A 21,981-nucleotide genomic window follows, 5' to 3' on the forward strand; every position below is an offset into this window, starting at 1 on the left:
TTCCCGGCTTCAGCTCCTCCTCGCCCGCTGCTGCAGGCATGGGTTACCTCAAGTTGCTGGTGATGAAGGACTTCAAGTCGTGGCGGGGGCAGCAGGTTATCGGCCCTTTCATGAGGTTTAGCTGCGTCATCGGGCCCAATGGATCAGGTAGCAGGCTGGGGAGCGGGCGGGTGGAGGGTTAGTGGCCAGCTGGTGGCCCTTCTTCTCCAGCGTAGCTATCAGGATTGAGGTTTTGGGGTCTTTGCCGGGTCTTTTCTGTGAACGCAGCAGGCGTGATGGGGAGGAAACGGCAGCAGTGCAGGTGCGGGCTCAGGAATAGGGCCAGCATGGCTGCACTGGATGGGTGAGGAGGGTGATAGCTTGCCTGTTGAGGAGGAGAGTTGCAGGGCTTGGTGGAGGGGAAGTAAAGATTCATGGGCCTGCTTAAAATCTCTTCATGTGCACTTGAGGGGGTGGCAGCACAAGCAAAACATTGGAGGCTCCTGAACTGCCATTGCTTCTTTAACTGAAAGTATAGATTCTTCCAGTACGGAAGGACAGAGGTGGGGTGGTTGAAAGAATTTCCATTTCTAGTTGACTTCTTTACTCTTTCCAGCCCTTGTAGAATGAGTGATTTGCAAACAGCACACCTTGCTTTTGCCACTCCAGTTTGTAGTTCAGCTTATTGAGGTCACGTAAAGATAGTTTACTTTAATACTCTGGGTTGTAAACTGTAGCAATGGAAAGATGCTTCTTGATTTGAGTCTGTGGTTTTTGCCATATGTGTAAATGCCTCTGGGAAAGAGATAGTAGCTTTGCAGCATGGTAGCTGCTTTGTAGTTTAGCTCACAAGAGCCTTGGTTTGTAGATGTGACTCCACATTTTTATCCTGTGGATGCTGGAACTTTTTAAAATTTGATTCACTTCTTCTGAAAGCTCCATTCAACAAATGGGATTTCATCTTCTATTTGCTAAAGAACAATATGATAGGAGGTGAGGATTGTCCTAACAAAGAGCCACAAGGATGGGCTTAGCGTTTGGTCTTAGTTTCCCCAGTCTGTTAATAATTTAGTTTATGATTTAGATTTTTAGATCCTGTTGTTTCTTCACTTATCTAATCAAGTGAGATCTATGAATGTAAGTAACTATTATTTAGCATTATGATCATATTCCTTATCATCCTATCCTCACTGTTCCCTATTGGGAAGTCTCAAAATTATGGATGCTTTTTCCAGGTACTCTTCCAGTTAATTCCGAATACATTTTATAGGTGAATCCGGGGAGAAAAATTGTGAATATTGTGTAATCTCTGAATTAAGTATTTATCTATTTTCCCCCTAGTATTCTTCCGTTCATGATGTTTTGGAGAATAAGTCAAAATACTGCCGAAGTAGCAAGGTTGAAGGCAGGAAATAATTAAGCTGTCAACAGAAACGCTCAAGACTAAAGGGGAAAAACAAAAAGAGGATTCAGTTAAGAGAATTTTTGTCTAAGGAGTGTGATCAGATAACTTTGTTGCTGTGGTTAATGGATCTGGGAAAGTACTTGTGTTCTTTAGAACACTGGAGTTGCAGTGGAAAAGTTCTAGTTATGCGATGGAGTGCTTATGCAGCAAACCTCACTGGCTGCATTAGATGAAGGAAACTACCAAGTAAGGATTATGATGTTGCTCACTCAATTTAAGTAATGATCTCTGGAGATGCCTGGGTAAGAAAAATTTGTTCAACGAGGCTGAACAAATAACAAATCATTTTTGTGATGATTTTTATTACAGACAGGCCGATTATCTGCTGCCAGTGTGTTACATCTTAGAAATGTATTTCTTCATTATGTGCAATATTTTTGTCTCAATGAAATACAGAATTAGAAGTAGAATTAATAAAGACTTCTGCTTTTTTGTATCTTTTTTAGTTAATTGTTAATCAAATGCCTCCATTTCTGCCATGTCAAAGCAATTTTTTTAATTTTTTTTTTAAGGAAAATCCAACATAGTGGATGCTGTTAGTTTTGTGATGTGTGAAAAGGCATCTAATTTGCGAGTTAAAAGTGTTCGAGAACTTATTCATGGAGCGCATGTTGGAAAACCAGTTTCTTCTACAGCTAGTGTGAAGATAGTATATTGTGAAGAAGATGGGGAAGAAAAAACATTTTCAAGAGTTATCCGTGGTAGGTAGGAGATTCTGTTGCATGTGCTTTCTGTTGTCTAATGTATAAAAAAATGGAGACCAAGAATATTCAACTTTGAATTTCAAATGCCTAACCCTCTTGCATATTTCGGAGGATTAAGGCTATGAGTATTGCAATACTTCTTATAGTCCTTCAGTAGCATTTTGATAGCCAAGTGTTATAAATGAAAAAACATACTGGGGCAAAGTTAAAAAACTGAACAAGTGATTAATACATGTTCTTTGCTCTGTACATTGATCTGTAGATATTCACTTGGAATATGTAGATGGTGTAGGCTTTAGAAAATGGGGTCTGACCTAGCTGCAGGCATGAGCACTTAAGCATCTGTCAATACCTTTTGGAAGCATGCAACTAGAATTTTCATACAGAAAAATGAAATTATTGAAATGACTAAGGGAGTAATTGAAATCTATTTTCTTCTTTGAGGAAATCGCTCAGTTAAATTGTTCCACTAGTTCTTTTCTTACAGACTTTGCGTTGTAGCCATTTTATAGTAATCTTTTTTTTTTTTTTTTTCCTTTCTTCCTTTAGGTAGTTGTTCTGAATTTTTTTTCAATGATAAACCTGTCAGCCGATCTACTTACATATCTGAGCTTGAAAAAGTAGGCATACTTGTCAAAGCTAGGAATTGTCTTATTTTTCAGGTGAGCATTTAAGGTACTTCTTAGAAGCTTTTATTTTCTTTATGATTATTTCATAGGAGTACACACTTATTATTTGACAGAAAAGAGGGCACCCTTAGCTAATTTCAACCCAATACATTTTTTTTTTTCTCACCTTGGTGAAGAATTACAAGACTGCAAAATAGAAATAATGGGGTTTGTGTGTACATGAGTGCACTAGTAAGACAGAAGCTAATCTGGAAGAAATTGAGTACTTGTGTTATTCAGAGTATATATGAAAATGTGTGTCTCTATTTATAAATGTTTAGTGTATTAAATTCTAGGATTGTTATATTTAGGAAAACATAATTTTATCTTAAAACACTCCTGTTGGTCAAGATGCATGAAAACTTACAGGATTTTTTATTAAGACTGTGGGATTGAAAACTGTACTGGGTTATTAGTTCACAAGTATTTAACAACATGGGTCAGAAATGCCATATACTTATAATGAATATATTTCACAGGATTGTCTTCCTTACAGTTGCTGTGGCAAATTCCCAAGGAAGAACTGATTCTTTCTTTTTGTAGAAACCCTATATGTGCATTCTTATTGTGATAATAGTTTCTATGATGAGGGCATTTGCCCACTATACAAATAGAATAAAAATCACGAAACTTATTTCTTACACTTGCCTGAAAATAGTAACTCCTTCAGATCTGTGAAGATTTGAGCAGCTAATGCATGGACAAAAACTGTGTGCCCATTAACTCTGGCAGTTATGTAATCTTCTAGTGCATTGATTTGAGCTGTTTTGCTTTTGAAATACTGGGGTGGGGGAGGGGAACAGTTTGTTTTTCAGTGAAAATGAGTTTCAGTTCCTTTAAAGAGGCTAACAAGATTTAATCTTGTCATTGTGATATGCTCACTGATTGATGGATTGTGCAGGTTGATTTAGGTTGAAGGTGTTTTTCATAGACCATATCTGACATTCTAAAACTTTTAGTGATGTCCTTTAATTAACTGAGGTGGCTAGGTGATATTCCTTTTGGTACTAAACTTTTCCTTGGATTTGAATCTAAAAGTATTTCCATGCAATTCTGTTAACCATAAATATATCCAGAGATAAATCTCTACTATATGCTCTTAAAGAAATTCACTAGACAACATAATGATCTACAGTGCTGCATTTTTTTTGCAACTTTGTTTTAGGGAACAGTAGAATCAATTGCAATGAAGAAGCCGAAGGAGAGAACTCAACTTTTTGAACAAATCAGTAATTCATGGGAATATGCTGAAGACTATGAACAAAAAAAGAAGAAAATGCAGAAAGCAGAAGAGGATGCGCAGTTTAATTATAACAAGAAAAAAAGTGTTGCAGCTGAACGCAAACAAGCAAAGATAGAGAAAGAGGAGGTAACTCAAAGTTACTCCTTTTTTGCATGTTAAGATCTCAGATTTTACATCTTTTATGAACTTAAATACAGGTTTTCTTAAAAAAAAACCCCACAAACTTCTGTTTTTCATCTAGTGTTTTTTTTCAGTATCATATACTATATAATAACTTGGTATAATTTAAAAGGGTTGAGGAATACATGTAATAAAATGTAAATAAATGAAAGTGTAGTTTTGCCAGTATAATTGTTGACTTACACATTGAGTTTTATGACTAGTGCACGTTACTGGAATTACAGCTACTGGTCCATCATCTTACATCAATTTGGAGTTGAAATTAGACTCTTAATGATTAAAAATCCTTTTTATAAATCATGAATAAAATTTTGATGTTGGTAGGCAGACCATTACCAGATGCTTCTCAAGGAACTGGATGAAGAAAGGATTCAGCTGCAGCTTTTCCAGCTTTATCACAATGAAAAAAATATTGACTTTGTGAAAAAAAGGTTGGATGAAAAGAATAAGGAGACTAGTATCAAGAGACAGTCTCTTTCTGCAGCAGAAGATGCATTCAGAGCCAAGAAAAAAGTGCTTGGTGTACTAAACAGAGACCAACAGCACATGGAAAGAGAAATGAAGTAGGTTTTCGGATCAGATTCTCTGATACTTGAGTTAAAGCATAGTCTGCACTGGGAATTGCTTGGCAGGCATGTATTTCCTGTTAAAGCAGTTGGGTGATACCCCAAGGCTATGGAATTCAGTTTGTAGCAGTTACTTTAGTAATATCTAGACATTGATTTCACCTCCACCACCATGCCCAGGTTGTCAATAATTTCATTATATAAATATTTGTTTGCTATTAAATTTTTAGGAGGTTATGCTTCACTTCTTAAATTTCTATTTTCAGTGGATATTTAAAAAAAAAATCACCTGTGGGTATGTAACCTTGCAGTTGATAACTGATTGTTTGCATGTGTGGTTGGGAAGGGGTTGTTCTTTTTCTTTTTTTTGGTGTGGTTTTGTTGTTTTGGATGTGGTTTGTGGTTGTTGGTTGCTTGGGGTTTTTTTGTTTGCTTTGGGTTTTATTTTTTTAGGACTCTGGAAGCATCACTGATTCAGCAGAAAGCCCTCTATATAAAAGCCAAGGAAAACACTTCCTACCAAATCAAGAAAGTAGAAATGTCTAAAAAATCTCTAAGGGACAAGGAGAAATCCTGTGATAAGGAAAAGCAGAACGTAAAAGAACTAGAGATAGAATTGAATGATATTGAGAAGGCATGGAGAGCATTTGAGAAGAAAGCTGAAGAGGAGATACTACAGAGAGCAGCAGCTATTGAGCTGGGAGAAAGTCAGGTGAATTGGGAGGCCAAAAAGTACTGTTTGCTAGTGAAGTCCAAAAATCCCCACTGACAACAGAGGAACCATTGTTTCACCAATAACCTGTAATTTCTAATGATCTCTTGCTGTTGAGCTCAAACAAAACCAAAATTGTAACTTTTATTTAGAGACTGTTTCATTGGATGAAGAGAAATGATGATGCAGCCTCTTGGGAGTGGGCTGTCTCCTTTCTGGGGGCGGGGAGGGGGAGGAAGTCAGATCTCACAGAAGTTCCAAGTGTGGAACACTTCTTGGAAGTAAATTGCATAAGAGAGAAAGTTGCATAGAGATTTATTTATAAATTCACCAGTGTGAGACTGGAAATGGTAAGCATCTCTCCTAGGCTGTGACGTGCATCTTCTAAGCAATGTGAGAAGATAATCTTATTAGATGAAGCAGTGAATTTTTAGTGAACAGGGAGTTGAGAAGAGTTTGATGGAAACTTCAGAAGGGTTGCACACAGGAACTGTCATCTGTGGATTAGGATTATAGCTACATGTGATTATCCATGGTTAGGTTGTTCTCTCTGGTTTGGTGTTTTGGGGTTGGTGGTTTTTGGGGTTTTTTTCCCTTCTTCATGGAAGCCCACATAAGTACATTGTGGGAAGATAGGATAGAAAAGATCCAGTAGGATTTCAGGGTGAGAGGGTAGTATTTGAGAAACGGTTTGTGAGCTGAGGTACAGAAATATGTCTTCAATGAGGAAAAAACAAGACGACGACAAAAATGGAAACAAGACTTGGTAGTATACATACCATCTACTGTGGGTCAATCTAAAACTGAGGTAGCTCACTTACAAGCTATTTTAAGTTATTTTAGAAGGAAAGGACTGCATCACTTTACAGTAAATTCACATTTGAAGAAGCTATCTTTGCAACCATATGGCCAGAAACTAGTTTTAAAACTTAGTTTTAAAACTAAGTGCTAGCTTCTTTTCTCCACTGTCCCTTCCTTAAAGTAGTTTCTGATCAATTAATGGAGAACCTCCAGGATTGTTCTTCTAGTTTGTGAATCTTCCTACTCTGCACTTCAGTGGCATTTGGTCAGTTAGTCATAACTTTGCAGGGTTGTTTAAAATGTTTATGTTTACCTTTAAAAGAAAGAAAGGGAAAAAAAAAAAAAAAGAACATGAGAATGCTGTAATTATAAATACCAAAACTTGCACTAATTTTGGGCTGTGCAAAAACTTAGGGTTAACCTCAAGATGGACTGTGAAGTACTGTAAACTTTATAAACTTTCCTGAAACATAAGAGTCATTAGAAGTCTGAAACAAGACCGCAGACGAGCACATTAAGTGTAAGCTTTGGGTTGAATCTTTCTCAAATAAAATACAACTTTTTATAATGCAGTTTAATAGCTAGGTCTTCTGGATAATTGGGTGGTTTCATAATCTTAAGTATGATAAAGTAGGCAATTACTAATTGAGGCTGTAACAACATGAATCTTTCCACTTACAGTGGAGTTAATTTTTTTTTGTTTGTTTGTCCAGTTGGAGCGCTATAAAGAGCTAAAGGAAATAGCAAGAAAGAAAGTAGCTACACTAACCCAGCAGCTAGTAACACTTCGTTGGGAGGAAAAAGCAGATCAAGAAAGGCTGAAACTTAATCGAAAGAAGAAACAAGAAGTTGAGGTATTTGTATCAAGCTAGAATTATGTTTTAAGGAGAAAAATGTTTCTTTACCCCCCACCCCCCCCAGTATAAATGTTTTAAATGCTTTGACATAACAAATCCTCAGCAAAGGAGATACATTGCAAGTGTTAGTTCAGTTTTCATATTGCAACAGGTTTAGCAAAATGGTTTCTAAATTTGTTCAGAAAAATGGTTGTGTGGGCCCACACTGAGGGTTTGGTTTTGAAAGCTCTAGTATTTTAGAACATATGCTTAACTGTAATCAGTTCCTGTTTCTGTAAGTGCAGTTTTTCTTTCTGAGATGTCCTACCACTGTTGTATATCTGTATGATACTCACACTCTTTAGAGGTTTATTTTGATTGCAGCTACCTTTTTGCTGAGATGTTTTTAAGGTCAGTTATGTGTATGTGTGTTGTAGCTGGAAAAACCTCCTTGGAGTCCACTCTTTTATTGCACTTCATAGGCGGGGTGTTTGGTGTGAATACAGATCACTGCTGTTACTTTGTTTCTGATGTCTTTTATCATTGCAGATCCAAACATGTAACAATAAAATAAGTAATTGTTTTCACTATGACTTGGTCACCATGCCCAATTTTTTTTCCCCCCCTTTAATTTGCTTTAGTTAATGTATTTTTATTCAATTTGAGTAATTAAAAATACTTGTTTCAGTGTTGGTTTGTTTTTTAGTACAATGCTTTTCTGTCAGTTTGGAATCTCTATGTCAACTTCTTCACATGTTCTTCTTGGGGAAGAAGATTCTAGTAATCTCAGCCCAAGAAAAGCACCTTTTTTGTTTTAAAACCTATGACTTACTAAAACTATGTTTAAAGTTATTTTCTTTGATGGTGCTGTGATTCTTTGTGCTGAAGAGGTTTTCTCTGAACTGTAGCCGAACGTGAAAAATCCAGTAATGGCCTTGATAAATAATTTTCCTTTATTATTCATGGTGCAATTTGGCATCTACTATTGAAAAAGAGATGCTATTACTTCAGCATGAAATACTAGCAAGGAAGAAAATATCTATCTCCGTACTTCTTCTGAATTAAGAGCTTTATATCATGCTATAAAACTGTTGTATTCCTCTGTCTTGTTTTTAACACATGCTATTTGTGATTGCATAGGGAAACATAAAACAGACTGTGGAACAGATAGAAGAGCATAAAAAACGAATAGAGAAGTTGGAAGAATATGCCAAGATATGCACGTATGTTTAAAAAAAGAAATCCAATTAGCTTTTCATGCTTATTACATATTTTCAAATTAACATAGCAGGTTTCTAATTCTAGTTATTTTCTGTTCTTTCAAATTTTAATAAGAATTAGAATTCTTACTAATTATAATTAATAGTTCAGGTACTTTAGCTGTCAGAATAAAGTAGGAAGTATGTTTTTTGAAACAGTATTGTAATTGCTTCTGATTTCTTGTAGGTGTGCAAGTTATGTTACTACAAGTAGGGTGTGGGGCTATTAGTGTACAAATTCTGAGTGAGAGAACAGGGCAGTTCTGTAGTTGTGCTACTCTAGGAAGCAGTTAATATTTACATTGAGTATTAGGAGTACAGCTCAGTTCTTGCTTCCTGGGTCTTGTCTTCTACCTGATTTTTACTCTTCGTGAAATAGGGTATATAAGCCCTTCGTTGAGCAACCTGAACTAACTTTGGCATTAGCCTGTGTTTTGTGGAGGAGGTCAGAGTAGGTGATCTCCAGAGATTTTTTTCCCAACATATCTTTTCCTGTGCCTCTGTAATGTGTGCTTTGGCTTAATGCTTGCTGTGTGTACTGAACAAAGTTCTGCCATGGACAGGGAGCAGCAGACCCATTGTGATTGGTGTAATGCAGAATTACTTTAAGTAGTTGTAGTAGAGTGTGGAAGAGCCTTAGTGACTTTGGTAACTGTGTAGTGAGTCATAATTTTGCATGAGAATTCTCAGTCCTTAGTTTTACAGTATCAGACCTTTTCTTGATGGAGGTTGAAACAGTATGGTTGCATGTTTCACAGCCAAAAACTCTCACTTGAGCTCAATTTTGAAATGTTAAAAATAGTTTATACTATAGAATGCAACTTGTCTAAGAAGCAGCTTCTTATAGATACTTAAAATCTTTAATGATTTTCATAGTCTATGACTGCAGAATGACTTTAATTTTATAAGCTAAAGGCTTGTATAAATGAAGGAGTAAATTGCTTTCCTATTTTTGCTTCCCTTCAAAGTGAATCATTAGCAGAGAAAAAACAGCAAGAGGAAATGCTAACTAAGGAAATTGAAAATTCAACAGTACGAATGGCTGAAGTCAATGAAGAATTGAACAAAGTAGTTGGTGAACTACAGAATGCCAAAATTGATTGCCATGAAGGAAGGCGTCAGCAAATGAGAGCAGAGATCCTGGAAAGTCTCAAAAGACTGTATCCGGATTCTGTGGTAATTGAATGGCCTCATTTAAATGCCTTATTTTAGAATTAAGATTTAAGAGTTCTGCCTTAGACTGAGTAAGCAGCTGGAATAAATTGGACTGCCTTGAATATTATTTTAAACTTTATGCTTGCTTGAGTGTACTTGGTGAAATAGTATTACTGAAAGAATAGTAGCATATACTGTCATCATTTTTCACAGTTTCCAGAAATAGACAGATTACTGCTTGCATCAAATAATAGTTTTGATCTGGTGTGATATTTGTGGTGTTAGTTTATTGTTTTGGTTTTGTTTTCTTCTGTCCTCAAACATATTTTTGACTTACTTATTTTGAACAAATGAATGGGAAGGTTAGCTGTGAGACCATTTATTCCAGAAAGAATACTTCTTCCAAAGGACAATTTTGCTTCGGTACATGATATTTTTGTTACCAACTGGTCTGTCTTTGCTTATCAGTTACCATCTTTTACTTAGTGGCATTACTGAAGAGTAATTTAAGTGTTTTGTGTATTGATTCTGAATTGTCAGCAGACATTGTTTTACAAGGCACCTTTTTTTGACACTTAAAAATATTTACTCCAACACTGGGAGCCATTCCAGATAAGAACTTCTAAATAACTCTAATCAATTGAATAGTTGGTCTCTGAGTATGTCTCAGTATAATCAATCCTTTTTGATATATGTAGTCATATATAGTCAGTTGATATGTACAAGCAGGGAATTTTTTTTTTTTTTAAATGTTTAGAAGGCGACATATCTCTGCTTCCTACTGCTGCTATAGGAACATAAAAAATAAAATGTTTTCTGTTGTTTTTTGCTTCTTGATCTTTTGCAAAACCTCCACAGAATCTGGCAAGTGTCTGATCCTGTTGTTTTCTCAAGAGATTTAAGAAATTTGCTCTTCAGCTGTTACTCAGAATTTTTTTCATCCATATTAACAAGGCGTTCCAAAAAAATGAAAAAAATGTTTGGTATATCTCTTTTTGCTCACTCTTTGCATTGTGTCACTATTTGAAAAGAACTGGATCAGACTGCTGATACCATGCTGACTTAGGGGAGAGATGGTATTCAGCATGTTCTCTGTTGTTTAGCTTTAGGAGCTGCAGACTTAAGAGTATTTACAGATGTGATGGCTTCTAACAAATGAAAACTAGATAAGTCAAATTGGTTACATAAACTCTCCCATTACAGAAAGTCTTAACAGTATCTACTTCAGCTACCCTTGTTCCTGCAATAGTTTTTCCAACACCAGCATGTGAGACAACAGCATTGCTTCTGAGCTGCTCCTTCCACTCTGGTGTACTAATTCCAGATTACTGAACACAATCCAAGTTAGAGTCTCAGGATGGAAGGGTCATGACACATTTCATCATCTGGTAGTCCACTAAGTACTCGGGCAGAACGGGAGGAAATCTTGGTGTCAGTCTTCTGGATTTCATAGGCAAAAAATGGCATACTGCTTCTAAATGTTTACTTCTTAGATCCATTTTAAAGCTTCTGTTTTTCTGTCAAAACATTCTTGTAATGGTTGGTGAACATTCTAGATAATGGAATAGCTGTGCAGCAATGTGATTCCTGCATTATGAGTGACGTATGCATTTTCATGGATTTGTCTGATCAACAAAGTGAATTTTGCAGCTGATGATAGTTTTTACAATTTAATCTTCAAAATGGTGTTCCTACATTGGTAGTTTTAATTGGCAAGATTGCTATTGTTACAGATTCAGTTGGGCTGTGTCAATATTTGGTTTTACAGAAATCTGGCATTCCATCTGGACTTCAAATGCCTGTGTCTGAAAGTATGTAGATCCTCTGTAGTGTTTTGCATGTCTGAAACATCACGTGTCTGAGCTGCAGATAGAAACATCCAAGTAGATGACACCATGTGAGAAAACCAGGAAACTAAATAAAGACCTTTGTGGTGTTATCCTCGCTTCTACTGTTTTTCAGAAAAGGGAAAAAAATTTGTCAAGAGAAGGGTAGGAAAGTAAATCAACAAGCAGAAAAACTGTTCTTGCATGAATTCACAGGTTATAACTTTCAGAATGTGCATTAGTAGCTTTAATCGCTCATGGAAAGCTTGACTGTACCTATAATTACAGAAATGGAACAAAAGATCTTTAGGGAGTGTGTACAGCAAAGAACTAATTACTCCTATCTATGGAGGTGTTATTTCAATATATGGCAAAACAGGCTTGATTATTTGGACTATGCAGTACACGAAAAGCAGTTTTTATTCCTTTCATGCTGTTAAAGTAAGCAGACATTTCTTTTTTTGGGTTGAAACTGGAATGGTGCCTCTCTTGCTACCATTTTGCAGTTAACAGTTTGATTTATTTAAGACCTTATTGTCATTCAAAGATCTTACTGTGTGTTAGATATTTTCTTTCTCTCCAAACAAGATGGTTAGCTAACTTTGCTATTGTCACTCTGTCATACTTCTAGAGGTGTATGCTAGAGAATCAGAGTAAAACATTGAGATATGTAACTGTAACCTCGAGGAAAAAATTAAATCCCTTCAGATTTTGAAAGCATACTTTGCAATTTGGATTGACTGCTACAATTTCTATTTTTTTCTGATGTACAGCCATTGTAAGAGTGCAGCTGGTAGTTATGCAACACATTTTCCTCTTACTACTTCAGTATCTTGTATGCGGAAATATTATTTGATAGATAAATAACATATTAATATTTCTCTATATTTTTATCTTCAGTTTGGAAGACTGCTCGACCTGTGTCATCCTATTCATAAAAAATACCAGCTTGCTGTTACCAAGGTATTTGGCAAATACATGACTGCTATCGTTGCTGCTACTGAAAAAACAGCAAGAGATTGCATTCGGTTCCTAAAACAAGAACGAGCTGAACCTGAAACTTTTCTTGCTTTGGATTACCTTGATGTAAGTACACTTTTCTTTTTCCTGTCATCAGGAATGTATCTCAAGTTAATACAATTGTAAATCTTGATGTTGGCTTATTTAAGCTTAACTAAAATAGGCTTAAGTGTTAAGGCAAAGCACTTAGGAGGTGAACTTCATGAAGTTCCTGTCAGCTTGTTTCTCCAGCCTGTGGAGGTCCCTCAGGATGGGAGCATGACCATCTGGCATATCAGCCATTCTTCCCAGTTTTGTGTCATCAGCAAGTTTCCTGAGAGTACATTCTCCCCCATCATCCAGATGATTAATGAAGATGTTAAACAAGATTGGTTCCAGTATTGACATGGGTAGTTACTGGCCTCCAACTGGACTTTGTGCCACCAGTCATCATCCTATGGGCCTGTCTCTTCAGCCAGTTTTCAGTCCACCTCACTCTGTGTTCATCCAGCCCATATTTCATCAGCTTCTCAATAAGGATCTCATGGGACACAGTGCTGAAAGTGCTGAAAGACTTACTGAAGTCTGGGTAGATGAGATCCACTGCTCTCCCCTCATCTATCAGGCCAGTCACTTCATTGTAGAAGGCTATCAGGTTGGCCAGGCATGACGAACTTGGTGAATCCCTGCTGACTACTCCTCCAAGACTTTCTTGTTGTTCATGTGCCTGCAAATGGTTTCTAGGATTAGTTGCTCCTTCACCTTCCCAGGGATCAAGGTGAGGCTGACTGTCCTGTAGTTCCCTGGGTCCTCTTTCTTGCCCCTTTTTTGAACATAGGAGTGACACTTGTTTTTTCTCCAGTCCTTAGGCACCTCTTCCAGTTACCATGATCATTCTATTAAGAGTGGCCTTGCAGTGACATCAGCCAGCTCCTTCAGCACTGGTGGTTGCATCACATCAGGGCCTATGCATTTATGTATGTCCAGTTTGCTTAAGCATTCCCTGACCTGATCCCCTTCCATCAAGGATACATCTTCCTTGTTCTAGACTTTACCTCCAGTTTCTGGAACCTGGGATTCCTGGAGGCCAGTCTTGCTAGTAAAGATGGAGGTGAAGGAGGAATTCAGTACCTCAGTCTCTTCCATATCCTGTATCACCAGCTCGCCTATGTACTTAGAGAAACCATTTCTTTGACATCCCTTGCCAGACTGAATTCCAGTTGGGCTTTGGCTTTCCTAATGCCATATCTGCATGCTTAGACAGTGCCTCTATATTCTTCCCAGGTTACCTGTCCCAGCCTTCACCTTCTGTATGCTTCCTTTTTGTGTTTGAGTTTTGCCAGGAGCAACTTGTTTATCCATGCAGGCTTCCTGGCATTTTTGCCTGACTTCCTGCTCATTGGGATGATTGCTCCTAAGGCTGGAGGAGGTGATCCTTGAATATTAACCAGCATTCTTGGGCCCCTCTTCACTCTGGGGCCTGATCCCATGGGACTCTAGGAAGTAGACGTTTGAAGAGGCCAAAGCCTGTTCTCCTGAAGTCCAGGGTTGTGAACTTGATTTTTGCCCTGCTCCCTCCTCTCAAGATCCTGAACTCCTCTCTCATGCTTGCTGCAGCCAGGGCTGCTTTTGACCTTCCCATCTCCAGCAAGCCTCTCCTGGTTGGAGCACCTCTCTTCATTGGCTACTCTGTCACTTGGGTGAGGAGGTTATCCAGGCAGTTCCTGGAAAGCAGTGATTGCTTATGCCCTGCTGTGTTGTCCCTGTATTAGATACTGGGGTGGCTCAAGTCCCCCATGAGGACCAGGGTCTGTGAATGGGATGCTGCTTTTAGCTGTCTGTAGAAGGCCTCATCCCCTTGTTCTTCCTGGTCAGGTGGCCTGTAGCAGACACCCACTACAATGTTACCTTTACCAGTTCTCTCCTCCATCCTTATGCATGAGCTCTCAGTTGGCTCATAATCCTTCCCCAGGCAGAGCTCCATGCAGTTCAGCTGTTCCCTCATGTGTAGGGCAACTCCACCTCTTCGTATTCCCAGCCTGTCCTTCCTAAAGAGCCTGTATCCCTCCATTGCAACAGCCCAGTTGTGGGAGCCATCCCACCATGTCTCCCTGATCCCAAGAAGCCCTGCAACTGCATCGTGTTTATTCCCCATGCTACATGTATAAATGTGCTTGCATTTCATGCACAGTGAAACAGGTTATACAGATTTAAGGACTATTGCATACAGAGAATAAGAAAACCAGATCTGTTTCTAGTCTTAGAGCGACTGAGACCCCCATTCTGTTGATCTGTACATCCTGTCCCCAGACCACTCAGATTTAGACATGCTTTGCTATTACAGCATGGATTCTAAACACTGCTTGTTTGCATTACAGGTTAAACCAATCAACGAAAAGTTAAGAGAGATAAAAGGAGCTAAAATGTTGGTGGATGTTGTACAAACTCCATTTGCTCCACTGAAAAAAGTGATTCAGTTTGTGAGTGGGAATAGCTTGATCTGTGAAACAGTTAAAGAAGCAAAAAAAATAGCATTTGATGGACCAGTAAGGTTGAAAGTAAGAAGCTTAATTTTGTTGCATATGTTTTTCATTGCAGTTATGTATTTGATGCCATTTAAATCTTAGATAAGCATCCCATGAAGTATTGCAGATAAACACAGAATGGTACTACGCTGTCTAGTCTTTTCCCACATAAATAAACCCCCAGATATGTCACATGATTATGTTTTCCTCTGTATGGTAGTACGTTTAAGTGATTTCCTGGGAAAAGGAGGCAAATTAGAGGATAGTTAGTGTCCTAGTATGTTTGTTGGTATGGTCTTTGTGATGAAGAGGAGGAGGAGGAAGGAGGGATAGTCCTGTTCTTAAAACTGTCTGATTTAAAAATACAAACTTTATCTTGCTAGCTTTTCTATGAAGAAATGCTTTCAAAAATTCTTTAAAATATCTGACAGAATCTCTTAGTTGTAGATATAGACTGTGTTGAGGACTGGAAGCTTCTCTGTCTCCTCCTGCAGTTTGTTTGTCTTGTCCATATCTCTATTGCTCTGGACAGTCTGTAAAGCCCTTTTATGTACTTGGTAAACCTTTTAAAATATTGACTAAAGTGGCTTTAAGTTGAGTGTGAAATCATGTTTACTTGGAATCAAGTTAAGTCACAAAAACACCCATGATGTTTACTACAATTTACACTTTCTGTTTACAAATGAGCTGGTTCGCTTCACTTCATTATCACATTGCTTGTTTAGCTCTACTGAGCCAGACATAACCTCCCAAGTTGCTAGTGTATACACAAATGTCTCATTAATTTCCTAATACTAGGAAATTACTTGATTTCATTTCCTTTTCTGATCAGTTGTAATAATACCAAAATGTGTCTAGTGCCAAGAAACAACAGACTTTTTTTTGTGGCTTCATGTATCTCATGTTAGCAGGTTTGGAACAGGGAAAAAAAATTGGAGTCCAACTAAAAAGTAGTTGTTGCTTGTTTCACTACCATATCTTGGTGCACTAGTTCATGCGATATTTCGGCTGCTTTTTGTTCAGATTTATTTGGTTTTAACTTATTTTTTTTTCCAGACAGTGGCTCTTGATGGAACTTTATTTTTGAAATCTGGAGTGATTTCTGGAGGATCAAGTGACTTAAGATTTAAAGCTAGATGTTGGGATGATAAAGAAATTAATAAAATGAAAGAAAGAAGAGATAGCTTGATTAATGAGTTAAAGGTAGGTCTGTTTAAAAGCACTTAACTGCAAAAGGCATAAAGGAGTAAAAGTGTCCAATTCAGCTATGGGAAGATGACTTTCTAAAAAGGTGACTTTCGAAACTTCTAGAAGATGCAGATAGGACATGGTAGCTGTTTATCCTCTTCTAGTTAATTATAATCAACTGCGGGTCTCTGTCCTTAGCTGGTGGGTTGGCTCACATGTCACAGAGGTGGAGAACCAGGACAATGCTGTTGATACAAGTTCCTTCAGGAAGAAGCTGTTGTTCAAAGTACCTGAAAACTTTTAGTGGAAAAGTTGATGCATTTTGTCAACATGAAAATATTTGCACGGACCAAAACCTGTTGGTGTAAAACGATTTGTCATACCTCTAGTTATTTTGGGTGAGGGATGGAGTAGGAATTTAGGAATTTGCAAGCATATGCTTTCTTTTGAGAAATAACTGTTACAAAATTACTGTTGAATATGACCAATGCTATCAGCATTTACCTTGAATGGGGCCTATGTCAGTGAGGCTAGCTTTATCTAGTGTGTAAATCTGAAAAATGAGTAATTTCCAAATAAGTCACCTTTTTGTTTTAAGTGTTTTTTCTCCCATCATAATATTTTTCTAGAACTTAATGAAGATCAAACGTAAGGAGGCTGATTTGAAGCAGTTGCGTGCTCAATGCCACGGAATTCAGACACGACTTAAATATTCACAGACTGAATTAGAGCTTATTAAAAAGAAACATCTCGCTAATCTCTACACGGTATAGTAGTAAGACTTTATAATTTTCATATTTAATAAGAGTATTTTTTTACCGAAGCTGTAATTACTGGTGAAGTAAATACTACTTCCTTACGTAGTTTTTTGAGTCAGTTTAAGTTTTACATACAGCAGTTATGACCGAGGAATTAATAAAATATAAAAACCAAGATTACAAAGAAATTTATGTGAGGCTTTTACTATTTTTATATTTACTATTATAAATTTGAATTTCTGGTAAGCTTGGCTTATCATTTAGTAACCTGTAGAAGTCTGTAAGTCACAATGCACTTCAAATGGTACTTAAGTAATTTGCTTTTCTGTTCATTAAAACTATAATCATTGCATGCAAATCGGCAATAATAGTGGGTAAGTGGCATTTGAGGAAAAAAATGTTCAATATTTTTAATTGGAAAAATACAGTTAGCCTCAAAAACTGTCTCTTAATTTCTAGAAAGTTGACCATCCTATTAAGTAAAATTACCATCTTTTTCCTCTCTTCCTATCTAGGAAAAATCAAAACTGGAAAGTGAACTTGTAAATATTGAGTCTCAGCATGATATGCTGAATGAAGGAGTAGCACAAAGAAGAGAAAAAATAGAAGAATTTCAGAAAAAAATTAATGAGGTAATGTTTTCCATCATAGCTGTGACAGCTTATGCTGTTATACTACAGAAACTTCTTTCTGTTCCTGCTGACTTTTAGAACTTGGACAACTTTTTACTTTGTAAACTAGTTTGTCAACAAGGGTTATAAGTTACTCCAGCAATCTTCCTGCCTTCTCTACCTTTTTTACCAAGGTAACTGTAAACAGAAGTGCACTTGCATGTTAGGATAAATGTATCATAGCTTTGCAAGTCAATTTCCTTAAAATCAAAATTCTGTGACTTTTATGTGCCAAACATAAACCCAACCAACCAAATCCATCTACTTGAATTTTAGATTAAACTTTGCTTAATATATACACTATAATTTCATTTGACATAGGAGAAAATTTTTGAGTTTGAAGAAGGTGGGTTGATTTTACCCCCACCTCTTCCTGCTCTGCTAATAAATATGATTTACTCTCTGTAGTATTGAGCAGGAACAATCCATTGGAGTTCACAGCTTTAGAGCTCTCAGTGCAAACTTTCACTGTAGATCAAATACCAGAAAAATACTGTCTAGGTCTCGGGGTAAAACATGGTAGGCATCAGCTTATTCTTTCTGAGACTCTAATGTCCAAGTTCTTTGTAAGAAACTGTAGTTATAGGATCTTTCCTTTTTTGTGGAGAGATAATTATGCAGCCTGACTAGACTGTAATTCTTTTTTGACATGAAGTCTTCCTGGCCAATGTGGATCTGTGATAGCATGTATATACACTAAACTCTGTATGCACCCACAAGATTTGCAGATCTCTCAGTAATCAGTGCACCCTTGAGGCAGACAGTCTCTGTATGGGTGACTATCCTTCTGAAAATCATTCTCACTGCGGTCATAGCAGGACCCATTCAGTGTCTATGTGGAAATGATTTATCAATATCTTTTCATCTGGAGAAGAGAAGATCCACCATTTCTAGTTTTCTAGAGCTGCAGACAGCTCTCAGCACTGCTAGAGTGCTTTGTTCTGAACTCTGTAGCTATCATGTCTAGGTGATACACCACTATATACTAAAAAAGTAGATAAAGAACAGCATAGTGTGAAGATTCCTTTCTCTTCTTGGGGAAGTAGCCAGTATCTGTGCTTTATTTTCTGTGCACTCTGATTACCCTGGGAGAATGGTTGAGGTGAGCATGACTATTGTCAGCAAATTCCTCATTCCACTGTTTTGCTTTGTGTTTTGGGGGGGGGGGGGGGGGGGTTCTTGTAGGTTTTGGATGTTGTGGTTTTGGGGTTTGTTGTCTTGGTTTTTTAAGACTGTTGTATACCTATGTTCTTTTGGAGTCCAGTTCATGGAAGATGGAGCTAGCCTATGATATAGCTGAGTCATCTTTGCTCTCCCTCTTTTTTGAAGGGTAGTTGATGCAGAGCTTATGGACCTTGTGCTATCCCCACCTGTCCAAATTCATTATCTGTTATGATACTAAACAGCTGTTGTCATTAGAACCTGCTCCTTTCTGCTTTTTATCAGCAAAAGGAAAAGTTCTCCATGATACGTGATCCAGCAGTTAGATTTCCCAGCTGTTTTTTCTGTAGACTGTTCTGCCATCTCATACATCAGTTTCCCTATCATTCTCTAATCTTCAGATGGTACCCAGAACAGTTTGTACAGACGGCCGCCAAATTCAAAAGCATGGTTGTCTTGAAGAGACTGAAGGTATTCAGTGAAGTGAATAGTAGTAAAGCCTAATCTCATACCAAGAGGGTTTTCATACTGTGTTCTACTGGAGTAGACAGTAACTCTGGCCTCTCTGAGAAATAAGCACTTCATCTCTACTACTCCCTGGAAGCTGCCTTTGTTCCTACTCTTGCCAAACAAAGAAATCTGGTACAGACTGTGGAAGAGTGGTGCTGCAGTTTTACCTGGAAAAGTCACAGCCCTGCATCTAGGTGCTTGTGTAAATGTAGATTCTTAGAAAAAGAGAGATGCCTCACCACTGTCTGCAGTTACTTAAGGTGTATTGTATGTGTGTAATTTAGTTCCTGGCCTCTGACCCATTCTCATCAGTCTTTCTTGGATTAATCTATGACTGCAATTCGGCATGTAAAAAGAAGCCAAAACTGCTGCATGTTCATTCTTTTGCTTGTGATGCAGGCATGAGGGAGTGCAGATGTTTGTCATCTGCAAACACTGAGAAAGTCATTGATGTTTAGGCTATAAGAATTCCAGACATCCAGGGAGCTCTTCTTTTGCTTGTTCTGCAAAAAAAAACCCAAATGGAGGCTGGTCATCAGTTTCCAAAGAATAGTGTTACTTGGGTAGTATAACTTGATTTGATGTAGTATTTGATATCTGGTTAAACAAGCGTGCATACCAAAAGAATATAAACAATACTGGGTTTTGACCTGTAAAATTCTCCTAAAAATTTGTTCAGTCCATTGGGTTTCCTTTTTACATGCTGTAGGCAGTTGCTATTTGTTTGTTCAGTCCTGCCATATATACTGTGCCTACTGTTAGCCTGCTTAAATTTTTCATTAAAATTTTAGGACTGGCTTTGGTTGAAGCTTTTGTTAGCATATCCTGTATAATTAGGAAATGAGAGATTCTGTAGCAGGTTTTTTGCTGTGGCTTTGCTATAAATGGAACATAGTAATTAATATTTATGGATTACTTGAAAGGGTTAAAATGAAGAACTGAACTACACCAAGAAACCTGGTGTATCTGATTAGTGTCCTGTATACCATTCAGCTGTCTCTTCTTCGGTTGACTGGGATCAGACAAAACCAGGGAAGTTGGTTACACTGTGATGACTTTAATTGTCTTTGGAATGACCAGGTCCTGTCAAGAAGAGCTTATATCTGAGTTACTCTTTGCAGATCATGTGCCTTCAATCTGGCATTTGTACTGAAAATGTTATTTGAAAATTTCAAGTATGGATTATTTCTCTGTAGTTCGGTTTGCTGTTTCTTAAAGTACCTTGAAAATCCAGCCTGTCGCATGAAGCGATTGTCTGAATGTTTAGTTCTGTGAGTTGCAAAATAGCATAAACATTTTTTTGCTCCATTTCTCTTTATTCAAAGGCTGAAGATGCTGTGTTCCAGGAATTCTGTGAAGAAATTGGGATAGAAAATATTCGTGTGTATGAACAAGAACATGTGAGGCAACAAGAGGAGATTGATAAAAGAAGGTGGTATTTGTAATTGAAGTGTAAAAAAGTGGTTTGTATTAGATTGAGCACACTGGTAAATGAGTAACTCCATCACAGGAAATACCACAAAAACTTAGAAGACTGTAAAAGGTTATATCATCACTACAAGGATTGGTTAGTAGTCGCACTGCTATGGTTTGGGTTTATTAGACAGTTATATTCAGTGACATTTTGCAACAAACTTGAAAGGTAAAATTTACTATTTTAGTAGCACTACTGTAGAAATATAAAGAAAAGAATAGTTTTCTAAAATCCACATAGAAAAATGACTCTATCACAAATTGAGGATGGCATGAAGGCTCACTCGTGTATCAAAAATCTTAAAGGAGAACTGGGTATAAGATGCAGTGATTCAGTATAGGAACATACTGTTAAGGAAAACAGAATCTTAATTTTCTCAGAGGCAACCTCAACAGGTATCCCACTCAAACAGGAATGTGTCACAGGACCACAACTTTATATCTTAAAGAATGAGAATGTTAAAATTATCTATTTCCTTGTGCTACAGGCGTTTTCAGGCAGATGATAGTTTATGCATTTCCTGACATTATTTAAATACACCTTTTCTACATGACTAGTGTAATGGCCAGCACTGAACTCCTTTTCAGCCATGTCTTCAGCTGCTAAGAGATTCTGACTGGTTTTCAGTAACTGGTCCAAATGTATGGTTTTGGCTAGGCTGCAGCGAGGTAGTAGTGCAGTGCATTTGGTTGCAGTTACAGCACCTGTGGCTGAAGTGATCATTTATTTATGTTTGCAAGAACGGAAGTCTGGTGAAGTGTAAGAAGTTAGTAATAGAACAATGAAAGGAGGAGCTTTTTGCATGGCCTTACGCTACACTGCACATACAGCCTTGGCCTTGCTTTTGCCCTAACTTCCCATCATTAGTCCTGTAAACCTGTGCTATGGTGCCTTCTTGCCCAGGTCTAAAGAGCCTGGAGGTGGTGTTGTGCCAGCCTTTTTGCCTGAACAGCAGATGTAGCACTAGTAGTAAGTCATTTCGGAAGCTCAGAGGCAGACAGTAACAGCTGAGAGGAGACCTTTCTGTAAACAGCTGCTTAGTTTTACTTCAGTCCTTTCTCACAGCAGCACGTGAAGAAGTTTCTGCCATTGTACCCCTATAAACAAATACAGGTCTCAACTGAGAGGTGATAAGCAAGGCTGAATATGGCTTGAAAAGCTCTGGTCTCATGCTTCTAACTGCCAGCTCCCAACTGAGATATGTTCCTTATAATATTCAGATAAACATACATGCCAGCTGACTAGGAGGCTTGCAGAGGCTGAGCAGGGAGTGCAGGCATTGGATAAATACACAGCATCAG

General features: G+C 37.6%; 1 protein-coding gene across 1 annotated transcript in view; it reads left to right on the forward strand.

The window, feature by feature from the left end:
* The first annotated feature begins 38 nt into the window (after positions 1–38).
* Positions 39–21,981, forward strand: part of SMC1B (structural maintenance of chromosomes 1B) — a 32,348-nt gene continuing 10,405 nt past the window's right edge. The window contains exons 1-13 of the mRNA XM_041129583.1: positions 39–147; positions 1,957–2,145; positions 2,698–2,810; positions 3,982–4,185; positions 7,032–7,172; positions 8,295–8,377; positions 9,382–9,589; positions 12,295–12,480; positions 14,772–14,951; positions 15,975–16,121; positions 16,736–16,873; positions 17,380–17,496; positions 20,532–20,638. Coding sequence (XP_040985517.1) covers positions 39–147; positions 1,957–2,145; positions 2,698–2,810; positions 3,982–4,185; positions 7,032–7,172; positions 8,295–8,377; positions 9,382–9,589; positions 12,295–12,480; positions 14,772–14,951; positions 15,975–16,121; positions 16,736–16,873; positions 17,380–17,496; positions 20,532–20,638 — 1,922 coding nt within the window. The remainder of the gene's footprint in view (positions 148–1,956; positions 2,146–2,697; positions 2,811–3,981; positions 4,186–7,031; positions 7,173–8,294; positions 8,378–9,381; positions 9,590–12,294; positions 12,481–14,771; positions 14,952–15,974; positions 16,122–16,735; positions 16,874–17,379; positions 17,497–20,531; positions 20,639–21,981) is intronic.

The sequence above is a fragment of the Aquila chrysaetos genome, chromosome 17 (assembly GCF_900496995.4).
Source record: "Aquila chrysaetos chrysaetos chromosome 17, bAquChr1.4, whole genome shotgun sequence".
In the NCBI taxonomy this organism is placed as follows: domain Eukaryota; kingdom Metazoa; phylum Chordata; class Aves; order Accipitriformes; family Accipitridae; genus Aquila; species Aquila chrysaetos.